The 14,473-nt window shown below is 32.2% G+C and overlaps 1 protein-coding gene across 1 annotated transcript in view; it reads right to left on the bottom strand.

Annotated features, from left to right (window-relative positions):
• LOC129223199 (nucleoprotein TPR-like) overlaps positions 1-14,473 on the bottom strand; it is a 110,545-nt gene that overhangs the window by 47,357 nt on the left and 48,715 nt on the right. The window contains exons 28-33 of the mRNA XM_054857765.1: positions 13,514-13,628; positions 12,687-12,826; positions 11,814-11,928; positions 10,966-11,105; positions 10,120-10,234; positions 8,329-8,471 (exon numbers count right to left, since the gene is read on the bottom strand). Coding sequence (XP_054713740.1) covers positions 8,329-8,471; positions 10,120-10,234; positions 10,966-11,105; positions 11,814-11,928; positions 12,687-12,826; positions 13,514-13,628 — 768 coding nt within the window. The remainder of the gene's footprint in view (positions 1-8,328; positions 8,472-10,119; positions 10,235-10,965; positions 11,106-11,813; positions 11,929-12,686; positions 12,827-13,513; positions 13,629-14,473) is intronic.

Raw genomic sequence — 14,473 nt, 5'->3', positions numbered from 1 at the left:
ATATAAAAGAAGCGAAGATCTTAAATCGTTTCTTTATAGTTACGTAAATTTTATATTTATTTTAGAGAGAACTATCATCCACAATGGTGACTACAATAGATACTGTTTTGGTAGTAATTTCATTTTATTTTGTGTATCGTGATATTTTTTAGAAGATAATACACGTGTTTAAAATTAAATGGATTGAAGTTTTCATTTTAGCAACATGTCTTACCTCTTTTGCGAGTCGCTTGATGTTCTCAGCACGGTCCTTGCCAAGTTCAACACCCTTCTCGAATTTCTCCTTTGCCCACTCTCCGAATTTAACGAATTTTTCTTTCAAGTCAATGTTCAGGTTGCTTGAAAAATTCCTTGATTCTTTGGTAGAGGTCAGAAATAGATTTTGGCCTCCTGGAATTAAAATGTTTTCACTTGTTTTTAAGATTGAAAAAAAAAATCCATTTTTTATTGTTTCATACAGAACATTAAATTATAATTTTGAAACTTGTAAAAGTTTTTTTCTTACTGGGGGGCAACATCTACGGTGAATCCAAAATTAGCGAGAACTCGGTCAAAAAAGTCGCGAGCGTTTTCTTTGATGTGTTCCAGAGTTTCCAAAGCTTTTTCGCTCAGACCTGCTTTCCACGGCACGAAGGTGAGCATACAGTAGTCTAAGCTGCAAAGGGAAAGAATGCAATTGTTAAACATCATTCAACGAAGTCAATTTTCAGTTAAAGTGTCACCAAAATAAAAATTCTTACTCTACAATGCCAAAAAATATTTCTCCTGTTATCAATAATTTCAAACCTTACAATACAACTACATTTGCAGAAACTTGAGCAATGTTCGCTAATTTTATTTTTACTTGTTTCTTTCCCACTCCGAAAGTAGATAAAAACATTTTTCAAACCCCATGCATTTTATTATATACTAGTGGTACCCGCACGGCTTTGCCCGTAATAGAATATTAATAGGTCTTTTGGTTCGCCTGTATAATTACAAATTATGTATGGTGAATTTTCTCGCCGAAAGGCTTGTGACCATGTTACGGTTTCACGTTATGATAATTTCGTAATTTACTCGTCCACCTTATGATAATTTTGCTCGGAAAAATTTTCTTAAAATTGGAGTAGAAAAAGAACCACATCGAATTTTCGAAAAATCGCTTCGAGGTGCACACCTCCATGATACAAACTAACTTTATGCCAAATTTCATTAAAATCGGCCGAACGGTCTAGGCGCTATGCGCGTCACAGAGAGCCTGACAGACAGCGAGAGATGCGGACAAAGGGACTTTCAGCTTTATTATTAGTAAAGATAAAGAAAAATCCGAATCAAAAATTTCAATGCACTTCAATTGGGCCTAATAAAAAACTGACAAAAAGCTTTTGCGTCCCCCTCCCTTCATTTCTGAAGAAAATGTTTCTTTCTTTTATTTATTTATTTATTTATTATTAATTGAGTAGATATTTTATTACATCAAAATTCAAATCAGAAATTTGAATGCACTTCAATCAGTAGTAATTTTGAGCCTATGAAATAAGCTGAAACTAAGCTTTTGCGTCCCCTCCCTCTTTCATTTCTGACGATAATGCTTGATCTTTTTTATTTATTTATTTGTTCATTTATTATTAATTAATTAAATATGTTTTTTTAATTCGAAACATACATTTAAATGCACTTCAATCAGACTAAAATGCACTTAATATTGCTTTTTAGAAACATTAAGCCTGTAAAAAAATTAAAATAAGTTTTGTGTTCCCCCGCTCCTCCTTTATTTTGCAATAAAATGTTTTTAATTATTTGTTTATTTATTTATTTATTACTAATCAACTAAATATTTTATTACATCAAAATTCGAATCAGAAATTTAAATGCAATTCAATCATTAGAAATAATTAGTCAATAATATAAACTGAAACAAAATTTTTGCGACTCCCCCCCCCCCTTTATTTTTTAATAAAATATTTTATCTTTTTCATTCATTTATTTATTTTTCATTAGCAAGCTAAATAGTTAAAAGCCGTTGTTACGAAGAACTCTAAAGGAAGCAAGTATCTTCCATTATCTGTTTGGAACTTCAATGGAAACAGCAAGAAAAGGCAGCATAGAATAATAAGGATGAAAATTCATGCAATGAGAATTGTTTTTATTCCTCACATTCGTGTATGTCTTCAGGAGGTTCAAGAAAAAAAGTAAATCTTAAGAAATGTTAACATTCACGAAAATATTAAACATAGAAAAAAAAATAGTACCTCCAGCGAAAATCGTTAATTTACAAATACTTAAATACACCTTAAAAGTTAACGAAGCCGATTAAAACTCGAGTATAATGACACAGAACGAGATCATAAATTCCATGGGTTCCTCGGGGAATTTTAATGTATTATTTGCAGTTATGCTAAATATTTAAGGTATGTTAGTCAAACATTTATATTCAAGCCCTTATATTTTAATGCATTAACACTAATGGTCATGCAAACGAGAGTTTCGATTTCTGTCGCTGTGGTAATGATCTTGTATGTTCAGTCAAGAAAGAGCTTATGACCTTTTCTCCTTAAATTCAGAGGAATTGTGAAGTATTTCCTAATTTGCCTTCTTGAACATTACTCGATGGGAAGACTTCTGAAGATGATACTTGCGTTGGAAAATATTTCGGGAGATCTACTTGTTTCATAAAATCAGCATGGTGCCAGATTTTTTTTCTATGGAGGGGAGGGTGATAATCCTTATACTTAATTGCTTCTACATTTGAACGAAGCAATTGCCTGTTTGGTAATATTTTGATACTTGAAATTTCAACCCTAACTCCAGTGAATTAACCCTAAACTCCAGTTAATAGCGTTTATTGTTGACCACTTTTTTGTTTCTTCATCCTCCTAAAATGACAGTGTTTTCAGATCCAGTTCAGCTTTGTCAAAATAAAGCATTTCCCTGCATGTCGAACAGTATCAAAAAATAATATCAAATTATCATGTTATGGCATGAGTTTCATTGTTGATGACGGCAGGAGTATAACTCGATCAGTGAACTCGCTATTATATGTATGAGGATACCCCGCGATGCAACTAGGGGATGTGACTGGGGCAACAGAGCCCTTGGTTTTAACATGCATTGTCAATCCTAGTATAGTAATTTATATACATGCAATGAACGTTATGACCAAATTCAACATCTCCAAAATGTAAATTCTATCTATATATATTAATCTACGGGGATTAACAAATTATCTAGGAGAAGTAGGATTAGCAAATTAACTCTCAATGGTTCTTAGAGGAAGAAACCCAATCTTGTCTGGTCTAACCCCGGGCAAAAACAATGAATAACTTAATTGCTTTTTCGGCAGAAAATATCTGTTTATATCCATATCGTAAAAAAGGTCAAAATATCAGGGAATAAAAAAGCAATTCCTGAGAAATTTGTTAAGAAAGTATTTTTAAAACCGAGCATCTTTATCAAGAGTGATTAAAACCAATATTTAAAATTTTTTACCCTTTCAATGGTCTCATGTTCGACTTGTTTGCCTTTGTTGATGGCCTCTTTGATTTCATCCAAAACGTGTTCGAAAGCTTCTTTGATTCTGGTCTGAACTTCGTCGTGTTCGCTGTGAAAAATGAAACGTATATTTAGAGCAATCACTACTTCCACATTATTTTTATAAATACTTTCATGAATTTATACTTTTGAAGAAAAAAAATATTTTCTTTTCCCGTTGTCTTTTCACGTGGAAAGTAATTTATTGAGTTTAGTAGCGCAACCAAGGGAGTCACTCCTCAAAGCCCCTAGTTTTAACACACATTGACAATGCTAATACAGAAATTATTTTACTTGTAAATACTGTTAGAATAAATCATTCTCGCGAAAGTTAAATTTTGTATTTACGAATGATTGAGAAAACTAATTTCATACATTTCCTTTATACACATTTCTGTGAACATGTGTCTCAAGACTTTACAACAGTCTATCTAAAACACACATGTTTTACCGTTTCCGATAAAACATATGCGTTTTAGATGGCAGATAGTTTAGATGGCGGATCGGATGTGTTCCGATGGTAGCTTTCTTAAGAACACATTAGTAAAATATATCTTTAAGCTTCATTTTCCAGAAGCAGCTTACTGACGAGAAATCTTTCATAACAAATTCGTAGGATTTCAATGCTCAGTTAGCTACTTTGCTAGGCCTACCAAAAGAGAAACCAAATGTTAGGTTCTATACTTGCAGTCAATTTGTGGGCATGTAGTAAAGTATTTGGTTCTGATCCAGAGGGTCCCAAATTCTAATCTAATCATCGCCGTCACTGCCTTGAAAAATGAAGTGGTTGTTATGTCACGTCCAAAGAAGTAACCTGAGTGCACGTCATCAAGTATCCTCATAGAAGTTTTAATGGTTTCCTCTTAATTCAACATCCCTATCCGGGACATCCGCACTAAAGGTTTTCCGGGAAGGAAAATAAGCCCAAAGGCTATATATACCGAAAAATATCACGAAATAAATTCTGCTTATCATAAGCACTTTAATGGTATATTTATGAATATACCATGCCTTGCCTTCAATCTTCGAGTTGAACCGAACCATTGCTTCGGTCACTCGTCTGGTCTGTGCTAATTCTATATTAGCTACCAGTTTGTTTGATACTCTTGGCTTCCTTAAGAGGTTTTCCATCTCCAGCTCAGTCACTTTCCTATGCCGGGCTGATGAGTGCTAATAAGCACGAAACTGCAGTCCTCGGCAGGAAATGACTGAGCTGTTGGTGTATTTCATGCATAAGCACTTTTCGTCTTTTGGACTTCTGGAAGCAAAATAGATTCATTCATATTAAGGTTTATTAAATGAAATTCAGCTTTTACTTTTGGGCACAAATCACCTTATTTCAAGTTTGTACTTTTCGCAATGGATGCTAGTCTGTTCTGAAGTCTTCTAGTCAGAATGAGCACTTAATATCAATTTTACTTTCAGAACAGGACCGTCATTTCAAAATATTCCGGGGAGAAGAGGCAAAAAGTTTTTTGTTCAGTACATTTTATATGGAAAAAACAAAATACGTACAAAAATGCATAATTTCATGATGTTTCCAAAATCTAGGGGGAGGGGGTTAAATTTACATCTCCCCTCCCCCTGATCACCCAAATGACGACCTTTTTTCAGAAATTCATATTAACATTAGTTATGTTTCTTTTAGGAGGAAAGCGAATTAGAAGTAAAGAAAAACCCTTTGCAGCAAACCAGTAAATGAACGATTCCTACTAGTGGCAGACACAAAATTTTCTAGTTGCTTCCTTTTTGGCATTGTAAAGAGGGGCGCTACTACTGCCAATTCATCTAATGAAAAAATCTTTTGAAACTTTATTTTTAAAAATATATGAACTTTTCATCAAATAGGTTGTGTTCATTCACTGGTCTGTCTACCCTAAGAATACTTGTATATTTCTTACCGGGCAGCACGTTTGGTGAATCCTAATTCAGCAATAACCCTGTCGAAAAAGTCACGAGCATGTTCTTTGATGTGTTCCAAAGTCTCCATTGCTTTCTCGCTAACACCTGCTTTCACGGCACGAAGGTTTGCATACAATTGTCTAAGCTGCAAAGAAAAAATCCAAGTTTAAGTAATTTTCAACACAGGCTACTTAGCGCTAATAGGGGAAATTTTTAGCTTTTAATTTTCCCCAAGTTTGTCACGATTGCAACAGTAACATTCTAAATGATATTACATGTTATAGAAATTACTGTAAAACTCATATTGGAACTACAGTAACCCCTCGTTATATCGCGCATTCGGATATATCGTGCTTTGCGTCTGTTTCCCGAAAATATAAAGTAAAACTTAGCTTCAGGTGAGACCACTTATTGTAGAGATTTATACTTAAGACTTTATATCTTAATGATCCTGTTAAACTTGTTTCGACTTCTGCCGCAATGAAAATGATCGGACACATTCATTTAGTTTGTGGTTTTCAGTCTTGAGAGATACATTTTGAGTGATATGCACAAATTTACCTTCCTAATCAGGAGCACGTTTCGTCCAAAAAGATTGTCTGCATGTTAAAATTATTCAGATGTATTGTCAGTTTCATGTAGTTCATGACCACCAATATTGTAAAAATATCCTCCATTATTACATAATTAAATACTATGTATAAAACCTCTTACCCTTTCAATGGTTTCGTGTTCTACTTGTTTGCCTTTGTTGACGGCTTCTTTGATTTCCTCCAAAACGCGTTCAAAAGCTTCTTTCACTGAGGCCTGGATTTCGTCGAGCTTGCTATGAAAAATAAAATGAAAGGCATATTTAACCATTATATATATATATATATATATATATATATATATATATATATATATATATATATATATATATATATATATATATATATATATGTATGTATATATATATATATATATAAATATATATATATATTGAGAGAGAGATTTTTTTTAATATGTTTAAGTTAATTAATTAACTTCAACATAATTTTTGTGCAATGCTCAAAGTCATTCAACAATGTATGCAAAACACATAATTTTATGCTTAGAGAATGCTAAATGGAGATCGTTGACCAAAGATTCATTAGCAAAATATTTTATGATTCATTACTCAAAACCTGTTCACTGGCCCTAAAAACTGGCACTATTAATGTTGCATAGTTCAAATACTACATTAGCCCCAATACTAACCATACCAAATAGGAAACTGAGTGTAATGTTCTATGCCACTCTTAAAACTTAACTCTCGACGTGTGCCTCAGTGAGATTGTGTGTCCCCCGGAACCAGAAGGGCTCGTGTTCAAATGCTAGTATTGCAACCATTGCATTGGTAAAATTGTAAAATTATCCTCCATCTTTACTAATAATAAAGCTGAAAATCTCTCTGTCCGGAGGATGTCTGGATGTCTGGATGTCTGGATGTCTGTAGGATGTCTGTAGGATGTCCGTAGGATGTCTGTGACGAGCATAGCGCCTAAACCGTTCGGCCGATTTTCATGAAATTTGGCACAAAGTTAGTATGTAGCATGGGGGTGTGCACCTCGAAGCGATTTTTCGAAAATTCGATGTAGTTCTTTTTTTATTCCAATTTTAAGGAAAAAAACTATCATAAATTACGAAATTATCATAACGTGGAACCTTAACATGGGCACAAGCCAGTTGGCGAGATACGAAATTATCATAACGTGGAACTGTAACGTCGGTACAAGCCAATTGGCGAGAAAATTCACCATATATTATTTGTAAATATACAAGCGAACCAAAAGACCTTTAATTTTTCTATTACGGGCGAAGCCGTGCGGGTGCCACTAGTTATTACATAATTAAATACTATGCAGGTAAGGGGATGAGCTGGCTGCAAGGATACGCTGTCAAGTTCAACTCAAAAGAAGTAACAAAATATAGATGTAATCAATGAAAAGAGCTTTGTTTCTTGCTCTGCACCGAAAAGATCTATATAAATTTTGTTTGGTTTAGTCTATTTCGTTGAGGTCCTTGAGCTTTTAAACGTTAAAAATGCAAGAAAATCTTCGATCTTAATGATGTATCTTAGATTGTCAGCAATTTCAATCAGATTAAACTTAGTTACGAGTCTCGAACACTTAAGAGGCCATCTGTTAAATTCATTCCACACTTAGGGTAACGGCACCAGTATCAGACAAGTAACAGACATTCATAAGTTCGGATTTAAACAATAAGAATTTTAGGCGGTTAAAACTGATGTTACTGTGGCCCATGAATACGGTGCAACTACCTAATGTTATTCTTGTAAATTTTACGGGCCAGATGGTGTGTACAAGGCAGTGATGGAAGGTTATGAACAGCTACCATGAGATAAGCTGGTGTTTCATGTTCATTAAATTCATAATTTAATAAGGCGAAAGTTCTCAAAATAAAGAAGTTTTGCACATTTTGAAGGGAAAAGAGGAATTTTGTCCATTGCACATCCTTTCCTCATCCTATCTGGTTCTGGATGTAATCAGATTTTTCGGTGTCTGTTACTAGGGTCGGACCTTTTTCCGAAATTGAGAAAATAAAAATAGAATTAACTAATTCATAGGATCCAGAAGCAGTCAAACGTTAGATGAGATGTAGTTGCATGAGAGAAAAATAGTTTAAAAAGTCTAAATACAATAAAAGACTCAGAAAATTGAGTTAACCTGAGAGCGATGTTTTAAGCATGTCTGTTACTGGTGCCGATGCCGTTACCCTAATTGTTGCTGCCAGGATTTCTATTTGTATTCCACTAAATCTTCAGCTTGACACTAATCTTCTGAACTTAACAGGTTCTACTTGCAGTAGTTGTATCGATGTTTCCAAGTAGAAAGATTGTAGTAAAAGCTCAACGGTAAGATCATTCATTACCTTGAAGAGGCTGATGGGTTGAGCCTGTCCATGATTCTTTGCCAAAATTCCTTCCCCTTTTCCCTGATCTTCTGGAGGAGATCCTTTGCTCTTTCGCCCAAAGTGACACCCCTTTCCTTCATTCTCTCACGGACATCCTTCAACTAAGGACAGAGTACCATAATTAATATGATGCTGGAAAATCAAAATTCATTTAGCGTTAAATTCATTACTCAGAGTACATCATGTCAATGCTATTCCTTTGAATATTAAAATAGAAGTCAAAGTTTACCAAAATTCATTTCACAATATATAGAATAGTAATTTTAAATGATCAAGTCGTCATTTCAGCATTTTCATAAAAGGTTTTGTTTATGTAAAATGTTTAAAGACTATTTTCTTTTCGTCCATTCTAAATAAATACATATATTCTTACTAAAATTCAAAAATTTTAAACTTTTTTTCATTATATTTCTCTCATATTTGTGCAAATCAAAAATTTAACGCAGCGTGGAAAAATGTCACCGCATATTGACAGTGTAATCTTTAAAATTTTTAGCAGGCATAACTATAAATGTTCTTTATCATAAGCAACGATAAAAAAAAATCTCACTTGCATTGCTAGTATTTATTAAATTACGCCTTAACTATTTTGCTTTTAAAATTATTTAAACAATTTGTGGAATATTCAAGGATATAACTGCATCGTTTTAAAACCTCAGGTTGAAAAAATAAGAACAGATTGCCATTGTTCGTATAAGCATTCAAATTATACACTTGTTATTGCTATGAGAAATGTTTTCAGAATTATCTGCAATAACTATAAAATTACGGCAAGACATTAGGATTGAATCAAGTGAAATTTTACGAACTATTATATTGTTAGTACAAAGCAGAGGCTATTTGTTTTTACAATCAAAAAATAAGAGTTAGTGGATATTAAAGTGTTTTAGTGTTAGGCAGGCTTAAAGTTTAACTTAGTCATTTTCCTCAAGTACCGGACGTAATTTATATGCCTCAAAAAAATTGATCAAACATACCAGTTACTATACTCCACAATTTTCTTGCACAAAAACTTAAAGAAAAGTAACTTATATAAAGTATCGGGCATAAAACTTAACAAAATACTGAGAAACTTTTATTTTTTAACTTTGACGATTATCTAATGAAACGTTTGACGAATTTAAGCACCAAATGCAAATGTGTTGTTACAAACTTAGAGCATTTCAGAATACATGTAATGCGGTTTTGAAAAATTCTGTCTTTACAACCATACTATAAATCACAAAATCTTCAAAAGGCTCATGTAATATCATTTTATTGGAAGCGCAAAAAAGCTCAGACGCATTAGAAGAAAATAATTTGTGAGAAACTCATCTTTACAAGGCGTCAATACCAAGAATATTTTTGACCAGAAAGATCAGCTTCTAAGTATTTGACATTGGATATTTTTGGCTCATTTTTGCTTATATGCGGTTTTAATCAATTTCTTTCTATTTAAACTGCCATTGGCACTTTAACTTCATTTGTAAAGCATGGAATACAGGGATATTAAGAAAAAAATCAAACTATTACAAATATGAAATAAAACAGTACTTTTGTGTGGAGACAAGTAATCAAAACAGCACAAAAGGCGAAAAATGTTACATACAAGTGTTTTTTCATTACAAGTATTCCATATTTTACAGCGAAATGTTTAAGTTTAAGATCCCAAAAAAGAAATCAATTTCAATGTATAGGTTACTTTTTGAAAGTTGTGCTGTACATCAATGTCAATTTCGATTTACTACAGTACGACAAAGTAAACCGAACCTTGTTGAGGAGTTCTTCCTTCAGTCCCTTGCCTTTCTCAATACCCTCTCGGATTTTCTCGAGGATGTTGTTAAAAGATTCCCTCAATTTGTCAGCAACTTCATCTCCGGTATCACTGCAGAAAAGAGAATTTTTATTGAAAATAAAAAATATTTTCCTACGAGTATGAATAAAGACACAATATAAAATATTTTGATTCATATGTTGATTAGGGAATTCCTATAAATTGCGGTGTCAGGTACAATGGCAATTATTTTTTGGAAATGTAAAAACTGTTTACATATTCCCTTAGAATATTAGTTACACTTCCATTAAATATTTGTAGACAAATTACGTTAAAAACTCTTCGTGAAGAGGTTGTGTTCTGCCAATATACATAATTTATAAAATCGAATATTATCTATCAACTCGGGTGCATTTGATGTTCAGTAAAAAAGGAACACCATTTGTTGGACGTATTGTTCTTCCAACATCAACGCTCCTATTTAAAAATTAATCACAAATAAGCACCTTTAAGGATTTTACTTCAATGAAAGTATTTTTTAAATCAAGATTTTACTCAGGTTTTTGAAAATGTAATTCCTGTTATACAGCATTTTGATTTTTTTTTAAAGTATTATTAAATAAATTCTATAAAATTTTAGTATGTTAATTATTTGGTTAATTCCTTTTAAAACAATTACTACAACGTTATCAGCACAAGAAAATAGTTGTTCTTAGATTAGTTTCTTTTCATGGCTGCGACATAGAAACGTATCGATAATGACAAAGATTTTAGCCGAGAAAGTGCAAATCACCACAATCAAATCAATGGTTAACAATATTTTGCTCGAAACAATTAATTACCTGTGAGATGAGGGGTTGAGCCTGTCCATGATTCTTTGCCAGAATTCCTTCCCCTTTTCTCTGATCTTTTGGAGGATCTCCTTTGCACGTTCACCCAAAGAGACACCCCTTTCCTTCATTTTCTCTCGGACATCCTTCAACTAGGCCCAAGAAATGATAATTAATATCACACATAGAAATTAAAATTTAGATTAATTTAATCCTGAACTGAGTCAATGAGCCTATTTCAATATCCAAACAACGAATATCGTGTAAATGGTCAGCATTTATAAGTTAAAAGCTCTTTAAAGTGTGAAGGAAAATAATTTATAAATTAGTTTGGGATACTACAAAAACAAATTTGGGTCTTTTTAGGTTCTTCAAAGAGGAATAACAGAAATACATGTTAAAACTTTCTTTAAAAAAATAATGAAGTGTCTATATTTTTTCCTCCATTGTTCTTTATTAAAACTATATTCTTCTTTGTATATCCTTCTGAGTAACAATTAGAATTATTTTTCAAACAGTATTTTCTTAAAACATATGCAACAGAGTCAATGAGATAAAAATTTTTATCACATTCTCAACTTAAAAATCCAATTTTTTTTCCGTATAATTCTAAACTCGATTTTTTTTTTTCATCTCACAGCTGATGCAGGTCGTCTGCAATTTTTAAAGCCTTTTTTTTACTGAGAAATACTTACTCATAATAACCAATTAATAATTACTTATCTAACTTCATTTATAACTATATATTTACAACATTTGATGCATTTTGGTTTTGCTTTTTCAACATCAAGTATAAAAACAAGAATGTTCAAGGATTATTTGCGATAATTATTAAAATTCCTTAATGAGGGGAAATCTACCTTGGTGAGGAGTTCTTCCTTCAGTCCCTTGCCTTTCTCAATTCCCTCTCGGATTTTCTCGAGGATGTTGTCGAAAGTTTCTCTCAATTTGTCAGCAACTTCATCTCCGGTATCACTGCAGAAAAGAGAATTTTTATTGAAAATAAAAAATGTTTTCCTACGAGTATGAATAAAGACAAAACATAAAATATTTTAATGCATACATTAATTAGGGAATTCCTATAATTAAAGGCGTCAGGTACAATTCCATTTTTTATTTTTAAAGGAATGAAAAAAACTGCTTACATATCCCCATAGAATTTTAGTTACATTCCCATTAAATGTCTGATAGACAAATCACGTTAAAAACTCTTCGTAAAAAAGTTGTGTTCTGCAAGCATACATACTTTATAAAATCAAATCTTATTGGTTCAGATACATTTATTGTCCAGAAAAGAAAATGAACACTATTTTATTGAACTTATTCTTTTTTTCTACATCAACGCTTCTGCTTCAGAACTAACCACGGATACGGACTTTTAATAATTTTACTATAGTAAAAACATTTTCAAAAATCAAGATTTGATTCAGGTTATTAAAAATGTAATTATTTTTATAGCATTTTGATTTCTTCGAAGTATTTTCACGTAAAATTCAACAAATTGTAGTGTTAAAAATAAAATAAATAAATAATGATAATTATCTGGTTGTTTCTTCTTAAAACATCTACTGCTACATCATCAGCTTAAGAAAATCTTTATTCCTAAATTTGTTTCTTTTAGTTTGCTACGACACAGATACATATCGATAATGACAAAGATTTTAGCAGCGAAAGTGCAAATCATTACAATCAAGTCTACAGTTTACAATATTTTGCTCGAAAAAATATATTACCTGTGAGATGAGGGGTTAAGCCTATCCATGATTCTTTGCCAGAACTCCTTCCCCTTTTCCCTGATCTTTTGAAGGATCTCTTTTGCACGTTCACCCAAAGAGACACCCCTTTCCTTCATTTTCTCACGGACATCCTTCAACTAAGCCCAAGAAATGATAATTAATATCACACATAGAAATTAAAGCTAAGACTAATTTAATTCTGAACTGAGTCAATGAGCCTATTTCAATATCCTATCAATGAATATCGTGTAAATGGTCAGCATTTATAAATTAAAAAGCTCTTTAAAGTGTGAAGGAAAATAATTTTTAAATTAGTTTGGGATGCTACAAAAACAAATTTGTTCCTTTTTAATGTTCTTTAAAGAAGAAAATAACAGAATACATATCTAAACTTCTTAATAAAAAAATTAAGTGTCTATATTTTTCCTCCATTGTATTTTATTAAAAATACATTCTCCTCTGTATATTCTTCTAAGTAACCATTAGAATTATTTTTCAAACAGTACTTTCGTAAAACATATGCAACAGAATCAATGAGGTAAATATTTTTATCACATTCTCAATTTAAAATTCCATATTATTTTAAACTCAATTTTTTTCTCTTATCAGCAGATCGTCTGCTAGTTCAAAGCCTTTTTTTGTAGCTGAGAAATACATAATCAGAACAACCAATTAATAATTAATTATCTAGCTTCATTTGTAAGTAAATATTTTCAACATTTGATGCATTTTGGTTTTGCTTTCTCAACATCAAGTATAAAAACAAGAACATTCAAGGATTATTTGCGATAATTATTAAAATTCCTTAATGAGGGGAAATCTACCTTGGTGAGGAGTTCTTCCTTCAGTCCCTTGCCTTTCTCAATTCCCTCTCGGATTTTCTCGAGGATGTTGTCGAAAGTTTCTCTCAGTTTGTCAGCAACTTCGTCTCCGGTATCACTATCAAGAAAAAAAAATTCATTGGCTGTTATAAATAGTATGAAGTGTATCGAAAAGAAACCCTTTAACCTCGACAAACCCAAATTTAGGATAAATGCGCGTCTTTGAAACAACAATCTATTTTTTAAACACTATGACCGTTGATTTGAAAATTCTACAGCTTCTTGTAAATAATAAATCAAATAGCAGTACAGTGAATTTTTTTTCCATTCAAAGATAAATTGCTTGTCAAATTCGTTTTTTGTTCTTGCACCATTGATGGTGAATAAAACTGCCTGAGTTATTTTCTGTTTCCGTAAGAAATCTTTTCAAAAAGTGAAATAATTGGTAAAATAATATATTATACTTAGTTATATAATATATTATACTAGTTAGTAATATATTACACTAGTTTTGAGATCAATACATAAGCAAGAAAATGTACGTATAAAGCTAAAAGGTAAATGTTGTCACATCGCAATATCATAACACTAGACCACTTGCGTCTTTGGCTTTTAACAGCAGAAAACTACCTAAGCACTAAAATTAGGACCTTCTAGCGCATGATTGCATTTACTTCAATTGCAATTAATAATTCCCAATTATTATTTTGCCGGTCATTATGTGTAAATAAAATATCCCTATGAGGCTATTTAAATGCTTTTTCATTTCAAACCTAATACTTCTGAAGATATAAACATGTTGTCTGATTTGACAAAAAGAAAGTCACGGGACAAGATGTACTTTTAAGCAGGGATGTGGAGTTGGAGTGAGAGTCGGGAGTCAAAGACTTTAAAATTCGGAGTCCGAGTCGGACATTTGATCTCAGAGTCCGCTTCTTCGAGTTCAGCTGAGTCTTAGTCGGA

The sequence above is a fragment of the Uloborus diversus genome, chromosome 5 (genome assembly GCF_026930045.1).
Source record: "Uloborus diversus isolate 005 chromosome 5, Udiv.v.3.1, whole genome shotgun sequence".
NCBI lineage: Eukaryota > Metazoa > Arthropoda > Arachnida > Araneae > Uloboridae > Uloborus > Uloborus diversus.
Note: the sequence above shows the minus strand (reverse complement) of the source record. Positions and strands in the feature narration are given on the sequence as shown.